General features: G+C 37.8%; 1 protein-coding gene across 2 annotated transcripts in view; it reads left to right on the forward strand.

The window, feature by feature from the left end:
* The window catches only part of LOC145982003 (uncharacterized), a 111,157-nt gene that overhangs the window by 81,475 nt on the left and 6,538 nt on the right, over nucleotides 1-23,144 (forward strand). Inside the window, exons 6-7 of one of the 2 annotated variants that reach the window (XM_083115537.1) lie at nucleotides 1,114-1,294; nucleotides 12,873-13,676. In XM_083115537.1, coding sequence (XP_082971663.1) covers nucleotides 1,114-1,294; nucleotides 12,873-13,676 — 985 coding nt within the window. The remainder of the gene's footprint in view (nucleotides 1-1,113; nucleotides 1,295-12,872; nucleotides 13,677-23,144) is intronic. The other variant, XM_083115539.1, reaches the window with a different exon arrangement.

The raw sequence follows: 23,144 nt of genomic DNA on the forward strand, positions 1-23,144 counted from the left end.
ACTGGAATCTGTTGAGTTTTGGCAGCATCAGACTACGCTCGACCACACTTCTCTACTGCGTGACTAACGAGATACTATTGCTTTCCTCGTGGCAATCTCACGGCGATGCGTTGCGCATGCGTTGCGCATGCGTGGTACAGTTGCACATTGACTTCAGCTCAATATATATGAATCAACCTCTGTATACCTGTGTGTTAAGTGTGTGGGTGGTGAGAGGCAGCAATGTGTAAGGATGAAATAGAGAAAGCATCTGCTTGTAGCCTTGAATTTTTGGAAAGTTCACCTTGAAAACCGAGAATTATACTTGAATTTTATCTTGGTCCTAGATTGGCCACCCTATGTAAAAATGTTCTCATTCTGCTACAGTTCAACAGACAAATCATAAGCAATTCCTGATAGAAATATCTTTCATCCATGGCAGCTGACAGAGAACTGGTGAGTGACTTCAAGTTACGAATAGCTTGTACTTTCATTAACAAAATATTATATTTTCAGTATGTGCTGTGACTGAAATATTCAAAAACAAACACTGTTACACACAATTTATTTTACACTTGAATTTACTCACTCTTCAGTATGGTCTTAACAGTAGAAAGTAGTTTTAAAACTGATTTTGACTCACTTTTTCATGGTTGGGTAAGCATTGGCAACAACTGTTGGCCCAATGTAAGGCCACTTCAATTTGCCAACCAATGTGCGCGTACATCCATCGTTTCCCACATAAAAACTGTAGTTGGCCCAACGGTTCTGGTTACTTGCGTTTGAACATTATTTGGAAATTTTATTCATGAAGTTTATGTAAAACTTTATTGTCTTTGGGCTAAGTGGCAGGGTATAAGAACATGAAATACTTATTTCTGAATTTTGCTCCCTACATTTAACGTTTTTTCCCTCAGTTTTTCTGCTGGAATAGAATTTTAACTAAAATTCCCCTCCCTCATGATCAACTGTAATAAATATATGTTTTATCTTACAATCAAATCATATATCTTGTATCAAATACAAGATATATGATTTGATAAAAATACTGCCAGGGTATTGAGATATGCCTATATCATATGTTACAGATGGTTGAAATTTTCATCTTGTATTAATGCGTAAATCTCTCTGTAGGTTCGGACAGAACATCAAGATAGTGCATTTCATTGGATCTTCAAAGCCTTGGATGCAATACTTTGACAGTGAAACAAGGCAGGTCCGATCACCTCCCGGTGAGGAACACCTGAGATATTTTCTTCAGTATTGGTGGGACATCTTCTGCTCAGATATCCATTCTAGCTTGTTGCCAGAAATGGTGAGTCAATATATTTTTGCTTATTTCTTTTCCAAGTTACATGTGAAAGTTCATGTCTTGTGAACAGTGAATTAACCCATCTATGGCGTTACTTTTTTCATGTTTCAGTACCACAAATGTGTATCTTTTTCAAGAGCTGCAATCTTGCCAGCTTAGTGCCTGAGCACATTAAGTAGTCAAACTAGTTTCTTCGTGACTGTTATCTAATAGTCATTCATCCTCATCTCGATCAGCCAAAATTAAGAGATGGATTCAACATTAAAAAAAATGAAATGCTATACAAATAGTGTCTTGAAAGTTGATCATAGACATGTTGCTAAGATGTAATATTTTTTTAAGATGAGGCATGTCTCGTCAACGTTTTGTTGGCAAAAAATGACGAGACAATACAATCATGAAAAATCTTTGAAATTAAATATGCATATTTCAGAAATTGTGCAAGTTTTTTTCCTCATTTGGTTCGAACTTTTTTTTATGGCCACAGAACATGAAGCATATATTCACCAGTGATGTGCCTCTATGTATACATGATAGTAGACATTCTTTACATAAACAATGTAGACTATGACATATGTATGTGCAATGTAATCTGTTAACAACATTGCAGTAATGGGTTGGCTTAAGAAAGAGCATTGTTGAAGTAAAAACTATTCAGTGTGTCAATTGTTGAAGTATCAGAAGTAACTTTTACTGTACAATTACAATTAATTTTTCGCTGACAAATAAAGGAAGTATATGAAATATTATAGTAATTGACAGAAAAAACAAGTGTCACATGTTTTTGCCTACATTTTAGCTCTCCCTACAACTGATGATTGGAAGATAATGTGGAAATTTTTTGTTCTAAATAGGATTCTTTACAGCTCTATAGTTGAAAAATACAACTTTCACTTCAGAACAGCATTGAAATTTAATTTTTAGTGTAGTCCACATTGTCGGCATAGACCTATGACACATCTCTGATCTTCACTGATATATCAGAGTTAATTTAGCAGAGGGCTCCCACATAGCCAATCAGTTAGCATTCTCTCCATTAGCAAATGGAGTTTAGTTTTAAAAAAAACAACTGTATTGAAACGTCCTAATTATACAGCGTGTCCCATTTATACGTATAATAAAAGAAAAAATCAAAACTTTTTTATTTACCTATATTTTTTGTCCAACTTTGTACAAACATGTAACAACTCAAATTTTTTTTACAAATCAAGAAAACTAGCACACTTCCATATGTTAGTGGCATGGCAAATGTCAAACCGATTGTCAGCCTCAAGTCAGACATTTTGAAGCATGTGCAGGGTAATGTTGCTTACTGCAACCACAATTCTTTCACGCAAGTCTTGCAAATCTCTAACCGGTGTACAGTAAACTTTGTCCTCAACACACGCCCACAACAAAAAATCACACAAATAGGTCTGGCGACCGTGGGGGCCATCCAATAAAATTTGAACCTCTTCCTATCCATTTTCCATTGAAATGCTCATCCAGGAAGTCTCTAACGAGATTTGAGAAATGAACCAGTTTCCCGTAACTGTTTTTCCCATTTCTTTATTGAAATGCACGATGGAACTATTTCTTTAGCACCCAAACCATAACATGCACGAAATCGTCTCTGCACAAGTGTCACAGACTTCACTTCAGACAACGTTAAAACACAAAACACCTTTTCTTGTGGCGACCATGAACGAATGGCTACTAAGAAACTGATATCATTTTTCAAGACATTCTGGCTACTGTGCATGCGCAACTACCACTGAATATGTTGCTAAAAAAAATTCTGAGTCATTCTTTAAAATGAAACAACAATCACATCATTCTGACAGTTCGTTTAGAAGTTATGAATTTTTCTTTTATTATACGTATAAGCGGGACACGCTGTAGATAATGGTGTGCATGAGCAATACGATGGTAATGTAAAATATTATAAGTCAAGTTGTTGACCACCTGCTTCACGCCTTTACCTGAATTTGAATACAATGTGCAAAAATGCAACTGATATGGTGAAGCTCTGTTAATTTATTTACTGTAAATAAAGGTTATTTCGTACTAGGATATTAATGTAAATGAAAAATCATTCTGAAAAAGTAATGGATGTAATGATTTTTACAATAAAAGGTGCCCTTCTTTAATATGTACTATGTGAACTGTAAACATTAATTTTTATTATTTGCATTCTGAGTTCTTGATAGAACTAATACTGACTGTATATACAGTAGTATTCACTTTTGTATTTACTTTCACAAATCAGGAATTCTAATTAGGAGGGCAGGGTGGACTAGTTCCCCCACGTCTGTGCACAGTGTTATGAAGACTTAGGGAAAATGTGGAGATAGGGCACCACACATTCTCGATCTCAGCCTTTTTTTGGGTGGGGAGAAGGGGAGGTACCCATTTATTTGAGGCTGAGAGCCACTTTATGCAGGGGCAAGCCCAGAAAATTCCAACCCGCCCTGGGATCGAACTCTGGTCTTCTATGTGACAGCTCTATTGGCTAGGCCACGGAGATGCAATTAAAATAACCAGAATTGAAATTAAAAAAATGTTGGTGATAGAAAGATATGGTGCGATATTGGAATCAAGTGTTTCTCGTGATATTCCTGTAAGAATTATGATCCTTAAGCATAAGCTTGCTCAGAATAAAATCTGTTCTTTGATTATTACTGTTTTTGTGCATGCTGCCACATATGGACAGACAAAAGTCAAGGTAGGATATATAGCTAGTAAATATTGCACTACAGTGATAGTTCAGCATGGAACAGAGTCTACGTTCTGCCCATTTCTGGTAAGATTATAAAGAGTAATAATTATACATGTTTGTAATTAGTATTTACTGCTTTTTATGCATGCTAAATGTTTTTTAGTTATTATCTATGTTTCTACAATAATCATATTAACAATATTGTGATTATTAACATAGTTTCTTTAGTCTTATGCCTGCTTGTGTTTCAATATAGTGAATATTTTCATTTGAATTTCCAAATTTTGTGTGAATTAACATTTTCCTTTCTTGTATTTTTTATACCCCATAGAATGATATATTAAAACAGAATTGGTTAACAAATTAAGAAAATTGGTTGAAATCAATGTTTTACAATGTTCATATACTCCTTAGTACAAATCAGTAATTGAAACAAGTCTAATCAAAACCATTTTTCTCAGACTTAATGATTAAGCACAAAAGCAATGAAATTTGCAGAAATGTTTCGTATTTTCATGGATGTAAAATTTTCAAATGATACCTCAAAATGATGTACTTGAATTGTGCATTTTAAGTAAAGTGATTTACATGATCCCTGAAAAGCAGTTATTAAGGAACTGACACTTTGACAAATGCTAAGATGTGCAGGATATTGTTACACTAAAATTGCTTGTCAGAAATTTAATTTCTTTATATCATTATCTTATTATATGATTGATGAAATACATTGGAGGTGCTAGGGCCTTACGTGAGTAGAGGCATCCCAAGGTCTACCTTCCAACCCCTACCCTGGACCACTTCTTCAGTTCTCTCCTCCCAATACAGTGGCCTGCCTGCAGTGTTGCTAGTAACATAATTTTTCTCATTGGATCAACCTGACCATATTCAACCTAAACTGAATGAACATGTTGAAATAACAAAGTTTGTTACATTGGAATATGTAATACCGACTTTAAACAAAGGGTCACTACAGAATTACATTACTCCCATAAATCATGTCTCCCTGTTCTTCCTGTTCATAGCTGGTGCTAAGTTCTGACAATTTTGGGCATGGTGCTCACTTTGATAGGTGTAATATGGATAGATTTTTTAAAAATATCTATTCTGCTTATACACGTATTTTGTGTGCATAAAAAATTGGGTACGTTTTCACCATGTCCTTCATGAAGTTCAAGGATACCATGTCCCTCCTTTGAAGATCAAGGGCACCATGTCCCTCCTTTGAAGATCAAGGGCACCATGTCCCTCCTTTGAAGATCAAGGGCACCAGGTCCCTCCTTTGAAGATCAAGGGCACCATGTCCCTCCTTTGAAGATCAAGGGCACCATGTCCCTCCTTTGAAGATCAAGGGCACCATGTCCCTCCTTTGAAGATCAAGGGCACCATGTCCCTCCTTTGAAGATCAAGGGCACCATGTCCCTCCTTTGAAGATCAAGGGCACCATGTCCCTCCTTTGAAGATCAAGGGCACCATGTCCCTCCTTTGAAGATCAAGGGCACCATGTCCCTCCTTTGAAGATCAAGGGCACCATGTCCCTCCTTTGAAGATCAAGGGCACCATGTCCCTCCTTTGAAGATCAAGGGCACCATGTCCCTCCTTTGAAGATCAAGGGCACCATGTCCCTCCTTTGAAGATCAAGAGCACCATGTCCCTCTTTTGAAGTTCAAGCATTTTGTTAATATCTCTTGCATCATGCAAATTTTCACAAAATCACAAGACTAACCTTCATTTTTGAAGGAACTTTACAAACCCCCCCTCAACCTACTAACATGTCATGTGCAAATTCTACCCAAAAGCAGATAGAAAGCGATAGACTGGCAACACTGCATGGCAATGTATGGAGAGAAGATAGTGGAAATAACCGTGGTCACAAGTTACTGATCTATGGGGTGAGAAGCACCTATTAAGTAGTAACAAATTATAATTAGAAGAAAATACGTGTGTAAAGTGTGTGATCACTATATTCAGTGTTAACTGTTCATTGTGGCACCAGTACAAGTTAAATGCATAGTTTCATCCATAGAATTAACATGGTTGACTCTTGTGTGAATGTAAGGAGCTACTTCATTTTCCACATTTCTAATGATATGGAAAGCATAGTTATCTCCTTCATATTAAACAAGCTCAACTGGACATTCAAACTGTGTATCCATACCGTCTAATACACCTCTCCCCTCAAAAGACACTTTCGATTCAATATTTCAAGGAAGTAAGTTTTTAATAGTGATCTGCATAGTGGCAGAAACATTGCACAGTAATTTGATATTAAAATATTAATGTACAAATGTACTTTTAAATTTTTTTGTTTTGAGATGCAATTCACATTTCTTTGTCTGGAGCAAGGAATGATTGAAAAATTTAATATGTATAAGAAATTGCAAAACAATCAATACTTCTAGTAAAGCAATGGAAGCTCCCACGTGGAATGTTGGTTTTTCTCCCTCCCGATGGCGTAGTGGTAATGTCGTCGACTTTTAATCAATGTGTCCTGGGCTTGATACCCAGTGGAGGCTCGTAGTGGTTCGGATTCCACTATAAACTGTAGGTCCAGTCCCAATTAGTATATCTGTGCATGAAAGTGGGCTTAAAACAAAAACTCCCCTTCCTTTTCCATACTTCCTGTCATGTTTTATTACATTAGCAGTCTATTTGAAGACCAAAGTGCATTCTAATGAAATCGGATCCCACATTTGATCCAATGTTAGGAAAACCACATAATTTAACCCCTATTTCACCATTGTCAATGTTTGTCAAACATCCTCCATATCTAACATGATAAATGGGATTCAGGTACTTTCCACGTTGTAGATTTCTTTCATGTAAATTTATTCAATCTCACACATTCTTACATTTATGAATAATTTTCTGTTCTTGAGAAGGACATACATGGGCGTACATTCTGAGTGCTGCACAAATATAAGAAAAACACAATCACCAAAAATTGTATTTATCTTTGCAACTGGTCTGTGTGTATAGAGAGTTCCACATCATTGTTCAATACATAAGTGTGATTTGAAAGCAGAAAATCAATTTGAATAATGTAGTTCCTCATTTTATACATATATTGTTGCCTTGTAATCAAGGGATCCCAGGTTCGATACTCAGTGGAGGCACATAGTGATTTGGATCCCACTTAAAACTGTAGGTCCAGTCCCAATTTGCCTAACTGTGCATAAAGTGGACTTAGAAGAAAAATTCAATTCCATTCATTTGTATACATTGTACCGGCAAGGAAAATTATATTGTCATATATTGTCAATATTTTATATAAGGATATTAAGTTCTGATGTGATAATCAGTAAGATTTCTCATTTTAATATGTTTAAATGCAATACCATTGCTTCCAGAATTCTGTTACTTTCATTAACGTTAAAACAACTTTGTTTTAATATAAAATCAAGATAAGGGAAGTGAATAATATCATTCATATTTATATTTGTACCCAGTGGGTCAAAATTCCATATCCGCACAAGTATAAAACTTAGCTGTGAAATCCAGGTGTTCTACGATTGATCCCAAATCTCATTCGAAGAACCTCGTTCCTGTTACGTTCATAGTTGGAGATGCATGTGATGGATATTTCCTCAATATTGCAAAATTTGAAGTTTTTCACTTTGCATATCAGTGTTTGTTTTGATTTTAAGAAAATCATTCCTCCTAGACCAGTCATTCAGTACTAGCATCTCATGTAAACACTTATTGTACAACCTTCTCTGATTTCTTTTCATTATTTTTTAGCAATATTATTTAACACCTAGCTCACCTGTAGGTTTTTATTTTATTTTTCATTATAATTACAGAATTTTATTTGCCATTTGGTGAACCTATAACTGTATTTTGTGCACTGTGTTGTATAGTTCTAGACTACTGGAAATATTGTTCATTAACATAATAGTTATATCGATTTGATTTGATTCGGCTAGAATTATATTTACAATAAAGATTAAAACCAGATATTTCCTACATCAATTGCCACAAATCTTTTAATCTTACTAGTGCCTACTAGCAATGTGAGTTAACTATGTCAAGATGACCACAAAAAATATATTCGTCGTTGTTTCACTGCGACATATCATTATTTTCTGTTTTAACCATTTTACCTTTGTTTATCATTTTTTCTACAATGAAAAGTATTACAGAATGTGTGTACAAAGTTTTTAGTCTGGCTTAATAAAAAGTGTAAATATGTAAGATTTAGCGTAAGCCTTAGTTAGTCTTTGATGTACATCCCTCCTAAGTCCACACACTTAGTGGTAACGCTGTACGATTGCTGGATGTCTTTGTGGAAATCTTGTTTTGGGATTGTGCTTAGGTGCCTCATCACAGCTTCTTCAATTTCTAAAATGGTGTCAAAACGTTGGCCCTTCAGGTGGGGTTTGAATTTGGGGAATAAAAAATAGTCTGCCAGTCCAGATCTGATGAGTAAGGTGGGTCCCTTGTTTCCGTGCCAAAAATGTTAGACAACAATTGCCTTGTGGCTTGGTGCATTGTCGTGCTGCAGGAACCAATCACTGGATGCAACCAGCTCTGGTCTCATATGTACTTTAGCAAGTACTAAGAAATGACTATACACAGCTGCAATCATCAATCATCATCAGCAATCATCCTCAGTGACTGTGCATGGTTTTCATTCAGTTTTTGTTTTTCAACATTATCCTGAGTTTCGACTGGTGGAGGGATTACCCTCCCTGGGATCATCCGCCACATCTTCCCAACCATCACACGGAATCGACGATGCCAGATGAAAACATTGGCATGACAAAAGGCTTCATTGCCATAAGCAGTTTTCAGCATTTCAACGGTTTCTGAAGGGGTGTTGCCAAGCTTTACACAAGACTTTATTTCTATCTTAGTTCTGTTTTCAAATCCACGAATTTAAAAGCTGTAACTCACTCAATATTGCACCGAAACACACAGATTTCACGTGTGACACTATGTAATACATGTACCAAACACCAGATGGCAGCATTTATCTTGTTACAGTGTTGCCAGTCTAAAAACTTAGTACACACACTTTGTATGTAGAGAAAACCCATGAAGTGTTATGATACATTGACCATTTCTTTTTTCGATAACTAAATTCATATAATTACTTACAAATAAACTAAATGTGTGTAATCAACCATTGTTGTAACATTGTTTGTGAATGTTGCCATTTGCACAATTTTAGATTTTCATAGTTGTCACTGTTTTGTGTGAGAGTATGCACATACTCTTGTTAGCAGTAGAATGAATTGTTCATAGAAAAAAAAATTATTGTCCAAACACTAATGTAAGTGCACAGTTTATTCCAGTCAGAGTTTTGGAAGAAATTTGAAGATAAGTTATAAAATTTCTTGGTTGTCATTTTTTAAAGGTAGAAATTGTCTTGTGTTTTCATCTAATTATACTTTTGTTTTTATTAAAAGTAAGTTTTCTCATTGAGAAATCAGAAATCTTGCCTTTGTTATAGATATTGGTTATTAAATCTGCTGAAATATTTTCCACCGGTGTTAATTTGGGTAAAAAAAGGTAGGTATTTCAGTAAAGATGATGCAAGTAGTTTGTTTTTTCTCATTCCAAATTGGTGAAGTGGAAATCATGCATACAAAATACACTTTCGGTTTCTACATTTTGAAATTTTGCCGTTGTGGTGCCCTGCATTCATAATTCAAGTGTGGTTAAATAAGTGCTCAAATTTGAACATGCTTGTGCTTATCTGATTGCTTGTGCTTGCAAATCATTCTTCGAGCTAAATTGCTTGGCTTTTGTCATTCAGAAAGTGATTTACGATACATGGATAGGAAAGTAGATATATGTTCAATGTAAGCAACAGACAGTTGAAGAAAATCATGCTTGCTCTTTTTGTTGCATGTTGAATAATCAAATACAAACATTACCATTCACAGTACACACCAAATATTAATTGTGGTTATCATCAAGGACTGAGGAAGGTACACACACAGAAATACATGGTGGTATTCTTGGAAGAAAAGAAAACTTACACATTCCTTCCTATCTTTTTCTCCTAAATGTTATGTGCATTGACCAGGATTTTTGCAAGGGAGAATATTAGGGATGGGACAGATTAATCGGTACTCTATTGGTATCGGCCGATGTAGGCATATCGGTTAATCGGTAAAATTACCGATTATTTTACCAATCCGATATATCGATAAATATCTTATAATTTAGTGCAAAATTCTGCCATTTTGTTGTAATTTTTATGGACAATCTCGATGCCATACTTTTTAAAAAAGTAATTGTCTAAATATTAAACTTCTTTTGCACTGCAGTCACCTAAAACACACACATTTGTTAAGGAGATCAAGGAACATTTCATGTTCTTCAAGTACCATATCTAATTTTATATCGGTAGAATATCGGTTATCAGTATCAGTAAATTTTATATCTGTACTTTATCAGTATCGGCCAAAATTTCATATCGGCCCATCCCTAGAGAATATGACCATAAGTGAAGGTCTTTATTTTTTCCTCAATTTTTTTTTGTGCGGGGTCTGGGTTAATGTGGAGGACATACCACTGTTCCTTATTATAATTGTTGATTTTTTGCAAACTTAACATTCACGTGAATGCAAATATATTTTTAAAAATGTATAAATACTTGGTAACTATAAGGTCATATGTTTTGTCCTAATCAGCCATGCTCCTATGGTTTAACATTGTGTTAATGGGACAGCAGGGGATGCTATGCATAAATTTTCCTATCTGACGTATACTATCTTCTTCCCCTTTGAGCAAGGGTTGTTGCACCATGGGTTATATGTTATTCTTAAAAATCTCTGTATAAAGTGATGTGGGTCTGGTGAGAGAGTTTCACATTCCACAAAGTGCATGTAAGCATGGGGAAAGCATTCAGCCAAATTTGGGTGCTCTTTCATATCTTTAGGTGATGGAAAAATGTCTGTTTAAGAAATCAGCTTTCTTATTTACATTGTTAATTGTGTGGCAATATATTGCATGTACTTTCAACAAATATTCCTTGATATGTATCCAGTGAATAGAAATTAAAATGTATCCGTTGACCATATTGGTAATTACCTTTGGGCATTCCAGGGTTACACGTGTGACATTTTACACTCAAAATGGAAGGGTCTAGACATGAGATTGGATTAAAATATTTTATGAACTCATTTCATAGAATTATGAAGTACTGTGGTGTCTGCTAAGAAATTAAAACAAAAATGAGCCTGATGACATAGCCTGAACACATGAAAAGCATTAACAAAAATGTGTTACATGTATGATGCTTTAAAAATGTATAAATAAATTATATGCATTTACAAACATTTAAACCTGAATGTAATTAAAAATAATAATAATTTCCAGATTAATTCATTTTGTTACATGGAGTAGGACTAATTTTTGTGGAGTGCTCCCTTTGGGATTAACCAAAAGTGCCAACCTCCATGGCGAAGTGGTTAGCACAACATGCTACAACGCCAGTGGTCCCGGGAACGAATCCTGGTCTTAGCATGGGTGTTCTTTGGAAGTGTGTCTTTATCAATTTAATCTTACATTTGCAATTAGCCAAAAGTGGCAGAAAAGTGAATTAAAATGAACCAAATCAGTCAATCGATTAACCAAAAGTGGTAAATAAACAACATGAAATCAAAATTATATTGGTAATTACTGGAAACAGCTAGTGCATGTGGTATTTCTTATTCCCTTATCAAATATGCATGCTAGGGTGTTGAATCACATTCTTTTGGTGAATGGATGAACATCTGCATGGCTCTTGAAAAGAAAAATGTGTGTTTCTTGGTGGAGGTACTTTTTAGATTCTCTGGTAAACTGTGAACCAATTGGTGGTGTATTTTGTTAACCACGGTTCTAGAGTTGGGAAGTAATATAACACAAATTTAATGGCACTTCGTTACTTCTCTTTACTTACTTGCACTTCGATAAATTCAGAACTGGAGGATGTTTTTACTAGGATGAAACATGCTTTGTTGTGAGATTTTGAACTTAAGTTACAATAGGAAAATGATGCAAAGTTGTGAAATCAAAGTAATAGTAACTGTAACATGTTACTTTTTTAAAGTAACGTATAAACTCTGGTTATATCCATCAGATAGCATTCATACCACCCTTCAAAACTCTTCTTCTTGGAGATTATACAATTATCGTGTTGAGTACATCTGCACTATCTTACGTTAGCTTGCATCTACTTTAAATGGGTCTGTTTTTTCTTATAAAATTTACTTGAAAGTCAGTGCTACAGTGGATACTCTTTAAAATTTTGTTCCAAGCACTCTGAGCCCCTAGAAAGTGGCTTGTGAGCATTTTGAAGTCCACGCTGACACTTTTGTCCACTTGTGTAAATAAAGATTCATAATGCATGGTAGGTTGAATTCAGTTTATGCCTTAATATTGGTGACATGCTGTTCTGAAATCACAACCTTGATTTCATGGCAAACCCGTATGTTGTTTTCATAAAGGAATGTGTAGAAAGTTTGCAAACAGCGGTATTAAATATGGCTACAATTTGATGTCTAGAAACTCAAACGTGAAGGTACCTACATTTTCCTGACCATATTTTTAAATGGCATGTTATAGAATCAAGTGAATGTAAAACTAAATGTCCCTATTCCCTTACACAACATGTTCCAAATTCACCAAGAAAACCAAGTTAAATAATCTTTACATAAAACATTCTGCTAAAAGCCATTGCAATGAAACTGTGCATTTAATTTTTGCTGATGGACAATAATTTCTTTTTCTTTTGTTTTGTATTTAGAATAACAGCTTACGAAAGTGTTGCACTATTTGTTTATTGGCTAACTTAAAATTATTATCCCCTGTGTGGCTTTGTTTTTTGCATTAGCGATGAGCACTAAAAATACCTTTTTATTTTTCTTTTCTTTATTTGCATGCTGCCAGGGACACAGACCATCCCAGGTAGAGTCTGCTGCATTTTCTTACCTTATTAACCTTTTCAAGAAACACCAACACCACAGTGAACACAATCACATTGAGGAATCTAACCACCATAACTACAGCCATAAAGAAAATGCATATCACCACGAACACCAACACCACGGTGGTTATCACAACTCATGGCAGCAAAATACGCAACCGTCCTGGACACACGGTGCGTCGAAACATGAATCGTCAGCGCACGAGTATCGTGTCGTATGGTTCGCAGACACTGGAGGCTCGTACAAAGAGCAGCACGAACCTATCAGAGCAGTTCAGCAGGATACTTGGACCCATCAACACAACCCTCCACACCACAACCCTCCACACCACAACCCTCCACAACACAACCCTCCACAACACAACCCTTACATTGAGAATACTCCACCCCCTCAGCCTGTAACGTACTACCATCACCCACCATCCCCAACTGCCACACACCATGATTTTCACAAACAGCACTATGAATACACGCCAGTTGGGACACCACAGCACTCTGTACCAGCACACAATGCTGCTCCGAATCATCACCATGAATCTTCACATGCTATTACACCACCACAACACCCAACACCAACACACCAGTCAGTCCCAACACACAACCCTGTCCCCTCAACTCATATTAGCATGAATAGTGCAGATAGTGTGTGCAACTGTGAAAATAGCAAATCCATTAACAATGAGCCATCTGGTTGCGAGACTATTGCGGTAGAGAACAATCTTCATACACCAGAGGAAAAGCTGTTGGACAATGAAGTTGATACTGATGTAAGTAACATCAAGATTTAAGGTAATTTTGGTCTACGCAATTTCAAAAACACAATGAAGAATATTTCACCAATACTGTGCATAAGTTTATAAAAATACATATTTGTTAGTGACTGATAAGACTATTAGATGCCAACATAAGACAGTTTCTATCATGTTTATTAATTTTATTATACTTGTTCTTTTTTCAGCAGGAATTGTGTAATGTGGAAAGTTAATTGTTTATGCATTTTTTTGTGGCGAGAACTTTGCAGAAGCTCAGATTATTAAAAAATTTACAACACAACTGATGCTCTTCCTGTATAATTGTGTGTGCACACATGTGTGTGTGTGTATGTATGTGTTTGTGTTTTTAATGATGCTGGAAAGAAATCTCCTGAATGAGGATTCAGTTATTGTTGCAACTCTCCCCCCATAATGTTTTGAGGCTTGACTAATGCTATCACAACAAATTGTAGTTTATTTAGGGCCAGTTTTTCAATGTAGCTCTGTAACAGAAAGTTTGGTGACAGTTAACTTAACCTTTTGGAGCCCAAGGCTATTTTCACATGTAACCCCCTTGATGCCCAAGCCGATTTTGAGCAAAATGCAGAGTTTCAATTAAATGAGTGTAGATCGGAGACTAATTACCATAGATATATGAGTGATATACCGTTGTACGTGGAATGAACCAGAGATACAGACTATATGAAATTTATGCAAATTCGGCATATATGTGGCGGTGGGGAGGGGGCTAACTCTCAAAATTCCAAAATTTCGGGGAAAAAATTTTGTTCCCCCACCCTCCCCTCAAGAAAAAAGTACATGACAGTGTCGACATGCACATGGAAATGATCGCCGACATGTAAGGAACACAAAAATATTTGCATTATTATCATATGACCAATGTAACTTGAGTTGTACCCCCAAAAGGAATGGTCTGCATGCCACTGATTCAAGCTTCAAAATGCAGCGGTACCTTGAAATGACTTTAGCTCAGACTATTTGCCCTGGAGATATGAACGATATACCGTTGTACGCAGAATGAATCACAGATTCAGAAGATATATAATTTATGCACATTCGGCGTACATATGGAGGGGGAAAGGGGGGAAATACCCTCAAAAATACTTTTCTTAAAAAAAAAATGTTTCCCTTCGGCCCCTCCCCCCCCCGAAAAAAATGTCAAAATGCAAAATTTATGCAAATTTGGCGTATATATGGAGGGGGAAGGGAGAAAACCCACAAAAATTATTTTAAAAAATTGTCACTTCACCCAAAAAATGTCCTCGCACTTGGGCACAAAACGACACCTACGCACAACATTCACGGACGAAAAGCTAGAACGCAGTGAAAAATGAGCGCCAATTCTTTCAGCTGCTTGAAATTCTATTTTTAGACAATGCAGGCTAACCTCTCTTGCAACTTGTGGACACTTGTGCTAAAAAAACAAAGGTTTCCTTCAGCGTGCTTCGAAATTCCATTCTCACAACGCAGATTCAACAACCAGCCTTCCCCCTCCCCCTGCTTGCGCCCTCACGGAAAACTTTCATTTTGACATCGGCCTTCGAATGCAGTTAACAGGGGGGAGTGAAAAAGCATTGCTTTAGAACAACAAGCCGGTCTTCCTTTGTCGGCAAACATTTGACCTTGAAAAGAGAAGTGCCTTTTCCCCTCCATTTTCATGAAGACAAAAAAAAAAAATGCAAAGAAACATTTCTGTTAAATACATGTGCTAGGAACAATATAAAAAAAATCGAAATTCTAGCCAAAAATAGAAAAGTTATAACGTAAAAACTACGACCTTGACACAGCATCTCGATCGAGACACTTGGGACCGTGAGGGTTACATTTGGGTATCTCGATCGAGACGCTTGGGACACAAAAGGTTAAACCCTACTTATTGCAGTTAGCTGCTTAAGTGGAAGTTGGGAAGCAAAATGACTTCCTTCTTGAGTGATTGGTATAAAAAGTTTATTTCTTTGGCACAGTTTAACCAATGTGCATATTAACGGTGAAATTGAGCGAGTGGTTGCCAGAATTCTCTTGGCAAGGTTGTGCTTCAGATACTGTGACGCATGACACTGACACATCTTACCACTGCTGCAAGTGGAAATTCTTAGCTGTGGGGATGCATTGTTGAGTTTGGCGATAGGTGATTGAATGCTTATGCAAATTATGCCAGCTGGGGAATGATTTATGAAAATTTTCATAACCGGGGGGATATCCCCAATTTTTTTACGTCTCAGGCTAGGAGTATGAGAACTCTGCTGCACCCAGGGCTTGCTGGGTTTAATTAATAGTCTCAGTTACTATATTTCACACTTTATTAACTGTAATTGACTTACCTAGAAACTAGTTAGCACTTGTGACTCAACACGTTTAACCTCTTCCCAGTGTAATTTTCTGACAAAATGCTTTCCCGCTCTGCGTATTTTTTTCCTGAGTTCGCGTAGTAATATTTTTAGGTAGCTACTGCTTCAGCACAATTCATCTAAGTATCATGGTTCATACTTCTATCTTCAGAATAGAACAGGCTTTCAAGTGGTACCATGCACATGTGTACATCAAGTATGAGGAAAGGGAAATCTGGGATAATTCGGGAAATTTCCCTCCGAAAAATCCCTTTCGGTAACTTTGGGGCCCTCTGGACCAGCCCTGGATATAGGTACCCGATTATAATCTACCTTGAAAAATAACTATGGTCTATACGTAATGTGTCCCAAGTTTCACTGCAATATCTTCAATAGGTATGAGGGAAAAATATTTTGCAATCCTGCTTGACAATACTATTAGATAGCCAGTGGCGGTGATTGGGTTCCAAAACCAGGGGAAGCAAGGTGTCAAATGGTAGCCAGTGGTGGTGATTGGGTTCCAAAACCAGGGGAAGCAAGGTGTCAAATGGTAGCCAGTGGCGGTGATTGGGTTCCAAAACCAGGGGAAGCAAGGTGTCAAACTGGTAGGAGGGGGGGGGGGGGGCAAAGACAGTATACGTGGACATACCGAACTAATTTTTTTGTGAACTTATTTATTCACAATTTAAGTACAAACCTTCAATCCCCTTCAAAGTACTCTCCACTTGCATTAAGACACTTGTCCAATCTTTGATTCCATTTTTCAAAACATTTTTTTAAGTCATCTTTTGTGATGCGTGATAGCGCCTCCGTCGTTTTTTTCTTCACCTCAGCAACATCAGCAAAACGCTTTCCTTTCATGTCTCCTTTCATTCTAGGAAACAAAAAAAAGTCACACAGGGCAAGGTCGGGTGAGTATGGTGGTGAGGAACAGGGGTCATACCATTTTTGGTCAAGAATTGTTGTACAGACATTGGGCATTGTCATGATAGAAAAACCAGTCACCCGACTGCCACAAATCGGGCCGCACACTGTTGCGCAATCGTTTCAAAACTTCCAAGTAGAAAGCCTGGTTAACTGTCTGACCCTGCGGAACAAACTCTGAATGGACGACTCCTCTCACATCGAAAAAACAAAGCAGCATTGTTTTAATGTTTGATTTCACCTGACGAGCTTTCTTGGAGTGCGGCAAACTTGAAGTCTTCCACTGGCTTGATTGTTGCTTCGATTCGGGATCGTAAGCATAGCACCACGTTTCGTCACCTGTGATAATTTTTGAAAAAAAGTTTGGATCATTTTGGGACTCTTCTTTCAAAGCATGGCATTGCTCCATGCTTTTTGTTCAGCAGTCAGCAGTCGTGGCACGAATTTGGCAGCCACCCTTTTCATTCAAAAATCGTCTGTCAAAATTCGCTGCACTGAACTCCAAGTCACTCCCGACAGCTCCACAATTTGTTCAATGGTCCGTCGTCGATCTTCGTTGATGATTTCACAAATTTTTTCAACATTGTCATGGGGCCGTGGAAGGACAACCAGAACGAGGTTTGTTATCAATTGACATTTCACCATTTTTGAAACGGGAAACCCACTCAAACACTTGAGTTTTCCCCATAGCATCGTCCTTGTACGCCGTTTTTAACATTTCAAGAGTTTCTGTTCCACTCTTTCCGAGCAAAAAGCAGAATTTCACCGTCGCACGCTGTTCCCGAAAATCAGCCATTGGAAAAAATGACGATCACACAAAACAGCTGTCATTCTAAACTCCGCCGAAACGTGTCCTGACCTGCTTCAGCGACGGCACTCTGCTTACGGACTCAGGAAGGTTTGCTCTATGCGCTCCTAGCGGCAAAACGCGGTACTACAAAAGCTCTGCCCACCACAGAATTAGTTCAGTTTCTTTTGGGTATGCCGACGTATTTCCCTTTGTAGACTAGATTTAGCATAGTGTGGGGGCAAAAGTGGCAAAAAGGGGGGGCAACGGCCCCCCTTGCCCCCCCCTAAATCGCCGCCACTGTTATACTATTAGAAACTCTAACTTAGGAAAAACAATCTGAACTTGAACACTTTTCTTGGCACATTTCCTCTTTGCTATTTTACACACCAAAACCAACAATAAATCACCAACAGTTCGAATAACAGAACATGAAAAAATGTACATAAAGCAACTTACTAAACGCGGCACACAAATAAACTCACGTTTGCACTTTGTCAGCATAACACAAAAACAGTTTACTTTCCTCTGAACTTCTTCTTTTTTCTTTTTCTTTTTGGTACCGAAAATCGTGACTAAATAAAAGGTTGTTGGTTCTTCAATAGCAGAACACATGTTTCACGAACAAGAAACGTATTATTCCGTTCAACACAGGTTACTTCAGTCAGAGATGTTCGCGGGCGTAATATTATGCCCAACACAGAATAAGCTATAGTGACCAAGGGCGTAATATTACGCTGAACACAGGGAAGGGGTTCAAGGAAACTTCCACAAAGAATTAAATTAAACAAAGAAATAATAAATCTTTTGCTACGATATAATTTGGGGTCGTTGCAACTTCAAGCACCGGATCCTACCACAGCAAAATATTTATGTAAAATATACTTTTGTATCTTCATATACAGAGATAATTTAACGTTAACCCACTGAAAGGTTGTTTTGTTCTCTTCTGAGTAACAAATATTCACAAAGGCTGCACAAAGCTTATAGTCAAGACATGTATAAAAATATTTACATGAACACACAGGATATACCAAATCTTACTATAAATATTGTCAGAAGGTTGGAATAAAACAAGATGCTTTAAGATATTGTAATATTCCATGGATGTGTACAGATTGTCCAAAATTACCACCTTTGGCTCGCACATGTGCCCTACTTAAGTCTCTGTGCCAACTCATCAATTGTATTACACACTGTATATCAAAAGGGAAATCTGCCACTTCCTTCACAAGAGTTCTTCAGACTTGCAATCGTTGGCGTACGCAGGATTTTTGTTTGGGAGGGGCTGCAATTGTAAAGCTGCTTTCTAGGGGACTGTATACACAATAAGATATTACGTATATTTAGAAGTTTCTACTCATGAAAGTGGCAATCAAAGGTAATTTTAAGGGGAGTTTGCATTTACCACTCTACCCCCCCCCTGATATCTTCACTGCTTTAATTTGAAAATGTTTATTTTCTAAAATTTTTGGAGGGGGATCTAGCCCCATCAGCCCCTCCTCTGCATATGCCAGTGCTGGCAATACTGTGGTGTGTCTTCTTGCAAGCCATGTCTTGAAGCACAGACCACAACTGGACTGTTCGATGGCCAGTCTGAGGGGAAAATAAAGTGGCACATCTGTCTCAAGTAACTGCTGGGTTGCTTGAGCCTTATGAGCTGGTGCAGAATCCTGCTGAAAGTTCCCCTTCTTACCATGAAAGAGGGTGTTGCTGAGATCTTTGACTATTGTCTCCAGTTACATTCGGGATGATGTTTTTACCCCTTTCTCATAGAAATGCAGCTCAGTGGTGCCATAGGAGGAGCATTGTGGCTTCTTAGGACCCTTGGAACCTTATGAACTCTTGGAACCTTATGAACTCACTGCATGCATGCACCCTGACTTTTTGAGAGTTGAAAGCCTCTTCCAAGAGTAAACTTTTTATTGGTGAACAGAATTTTTCTGTGTAATATTCCAGTAGGCGCCTTTATTTTATTTCCTTCCGATGCTTTAACTCGGCTCCGAGAAAGTGACCTGTACATCCTTTGTAAACTTTCAGTCCTAGGTCACTTTGTAACACACCATACTTGCATATTTTGGAAATGTTCACGTACCATCACTGTTAGCTTCTGTAGAGGATTTTTGCACATACAGGCTGCCACTGATTTAACCAGTTGTGGTCCTTGCGGTGCACGGGCTAGCCATTCACTGTTCCAGTGCCACTGAAGTGCTGGGTAGTATGACACACGAACCCCTTGGAGATCTAAGGCTTCCGGAGGGTCTTGAAGATTTCGCCCGCTGACTTCCCTACGTTATGTAGTGCTATAATAGTCACACGGTTCTTATAATTGCCCCATTCACAAGCTTTCTACTACTTCTGTAGTTCAACTAGCAATGATGACCCACGTGTTCATTCTAGCCAGAAGTAGTTGTTGACTTTGAACACCAGGTGAGGAGCCATCTTCCAAAGTTGTGACAGGAGAATATTTGTGGCAAGACTGGGTATAACAGTATCTTGTGCTTATGACAGTGAGCAACAATTGCTTTTTGCACTCCACATTCGAAGTTTGTGTTCTTTGAAAAGCGGCATGCATATGTGTCCTTCAGTTGAAATTTGGTTTGGAAATATAACAAGAGATCATGGGTGTCGGGAGAGAGGGGAAGGAGTCAACTTTTATCATTGGTCTGGCCACTCCTCTAGAAAAATTTCTGGCGACAGCCATGCAAGGGATGGTATGTTGATCAAGTTTGATATACTTCCATGCTTCAATATTTCCAACTCTCTACTGAACAATGCAAGTTTGAGATCAGCTAATTGTCGTTTATCATATATTTTCATGTTGAAAATCTGATGGACATTGAAAGATTGGCCCTAAATATATAATACCAGGTGCATTAAAGACAAAGTAGAACTTTTAGTTTCATAGGCACGAAGAGGAATGTCATTACTAGGGCTCGAAAGTTGAAGACCTATAAAAAGACCTAAAAATATCAAAAAAAGAACCCAAAAACTGAAAAAAGGACATATAAATGTGATCCAAATTAACTAATAACTTCAGTTTTAATTACATATTTATGAATATGCGCGGCACTTCCGTATCTGACTTGAGATCTTTGCAGGCACATGCTGTCTGGTCATATACACCATGCTGAAAGCTTCAAAACAAGAGAAAGTTGCCACTTACAGCGCGACCTTCCAGACAAGTTACGGTTAAAGGACCTTGTACCGTACCTGCTTCAGTCGTCCAAAAATGTTTTTCTCTAGTTTCAGGGATGGTTCGGATATATTTATTTCTCTCTTTTTTATTTCTTTACTACAGAAAGGATGTTTAAGAGGTGATGAACTGATGATGATTCGAATTGAGAATGGGCAGTAAAAATGTAGTCAAAAGAAGGTGAAGTTGCAAAAAAAAAAAGCCGTTAAGACCTAAAAAAAAGGCTAAAATAGGACCAATAAGCCAAAAAACACCGAAAAAGGCAAAAAAGGACAAATAAAACCCACCTTTTTCTGGCCTGCAATGACCCAAAATGAACATATTATGTTGGGCCTCGTCTTCGGACACTAGGGAAAAAAAGGATATTTCCTCAACTTCCAAGCACTAGCCATTACAATGGGCTTCTTATACCAGGTGGTTATAATTAAAGTGATGGTGTTCAGAGTGGTACAGCACGGGCTGTAATGAGAGTAGCAGTCTGAAACTGCGTAGATATGCTAATGAAGCAATGCGCTCGCGAATTATGCAAAAAAAAATAATAGTTCCAATTCTCGCCACCAGGTAAAATGATGCTCTAAGCAGTCAAAACGTGGTATAGTTACAGGAAAAAGGCAGGAAAGATCAAACACATGAGAACAATGGCTCTGGCATGTTTATTAGGAACTATGGGTACAAGAACTGTTCAATATGGCCTCCCAATTCAGCAACATGCTGCATTCGTAACACAGCATGGTCGACGTTTGCTCGCAGCATGTCTGGTGAAATCTGAGCGACATATCGTTGTATGCTAGCCTTCAGATCAGGCAGAGACCGTGTCCCTGATAGACACGATCTTTTAAATATCCCCACAGCCAGACGTCACATGGATTAAGGTCGGTGGATCTGGAAGGCCATGCATCTGGAAACTGCCTAGAGATGACAGTGACAATTTACGTGCCACACCTCTAGCACTGGTTGCAGAAGTTGAGGCATGTGCTGCACGGTCAGCTACAGTTACAGCAACTTCGTCCACAACTTCCACGCGGATGGGCCGCCTTCCTCTCCCTGGTGCAACACCCAATTCACCCGTTTCCTCGAATTTCTTCATCTCTTCTTCAGCCCATTAATTGACATGGGCCCTCTTCTCAGCCTCTTCTGTTGGCGATATTTCCACAGTGCAGCGTTACTATTGCTCCCATTCTGGTAAAACAACTTCACTAGCAGTGCATGGTCTTTCTTCGTAATAGCCATTGATTTTTACACGGAAGAATTTTAATGTTCGGCGAACATTCACATCACTAAAGGGAAAAAAAAAGCGACAAGCGTCACCAACAACAACCAGGGAGCTCACACAATGTTTATGCAATGTCACCGACTTTGACGTCAGAGTTACGGAAAATCCCACGTTTTGACTGCTTAGAGCACCATTTTTTTACCCTGATGGCGTGAATTGGAACGTTTTTTTTTTGCATAAATCGCGAGCACATTGCTTCATTAGCATATCTACGAAGTTTCAGACTGCTATTCTCATTACAGCCCGTGCTGTACCACTCTGAACAGTCACTTTAATTATAACCACCTGGTATTATAAGTTCTGTCTTCTATCACCAGCCTATATGAATGCCAGTGAACCCATATGTATGGTGCACATTGGAGATTCAAGTACTGTGACAGCCAATCAGTGTCCCTTTTATTGAAGCTCTTTCAGAGAATGTGTAGCCACCAGGAATTCTGAAAATGTCATTGGCTTGTCTCCTACAGTGTTCTCTCTGCCTGAGCACCCATTGCCCATCGCGTGTGGCATGCATGTCTTGGGTTAATAGCCAAAATGGCAGGCAACAGTGTCAGGACACACACAGGACTGTATATTATGATGTTTCCTCAAAAATGAATTGTGAAACTGATGAATGCTTACAGAAGACTTAAGCACAGAACCCTGATGAGACAATCATCCACAGTAAACCATTTGAACAGTTGGAGTATCTTACAGATATCCATTATAACAATCACACATTTTTAGACCCTTATAAAGCCTTTAGGAAAATAGAATTCCAGCAAAGCTTCCATGTAGTAGAATATTAAAGCCTTTCCAATTATTGTAGCCAAATAATTACCGTATTTACTCATGTATAATGCCCACTTTTTTCCAAAATTTTTGCCCCCAAAAACTGTGGTGCATATTATGCATGGAATAATTCAGACAACCAACATGAAACCATACAGGGTCATTACATGATTTTGGGACACTT

This window comes from Lepisma saccharinum, chromosome 30, assembly GCF_977018435.1.
Source record: "Lepisma saccharinum chromosome 30, izLepSacc3.1, whole genome shotgun sequence".
Classification (NCBI taxonomy): Eukaryota; Metazoa; Arthropoda; class Insecta; order Zygentoma; family Lepismatidae; genus Lepisma; species Lepisma saccharinum.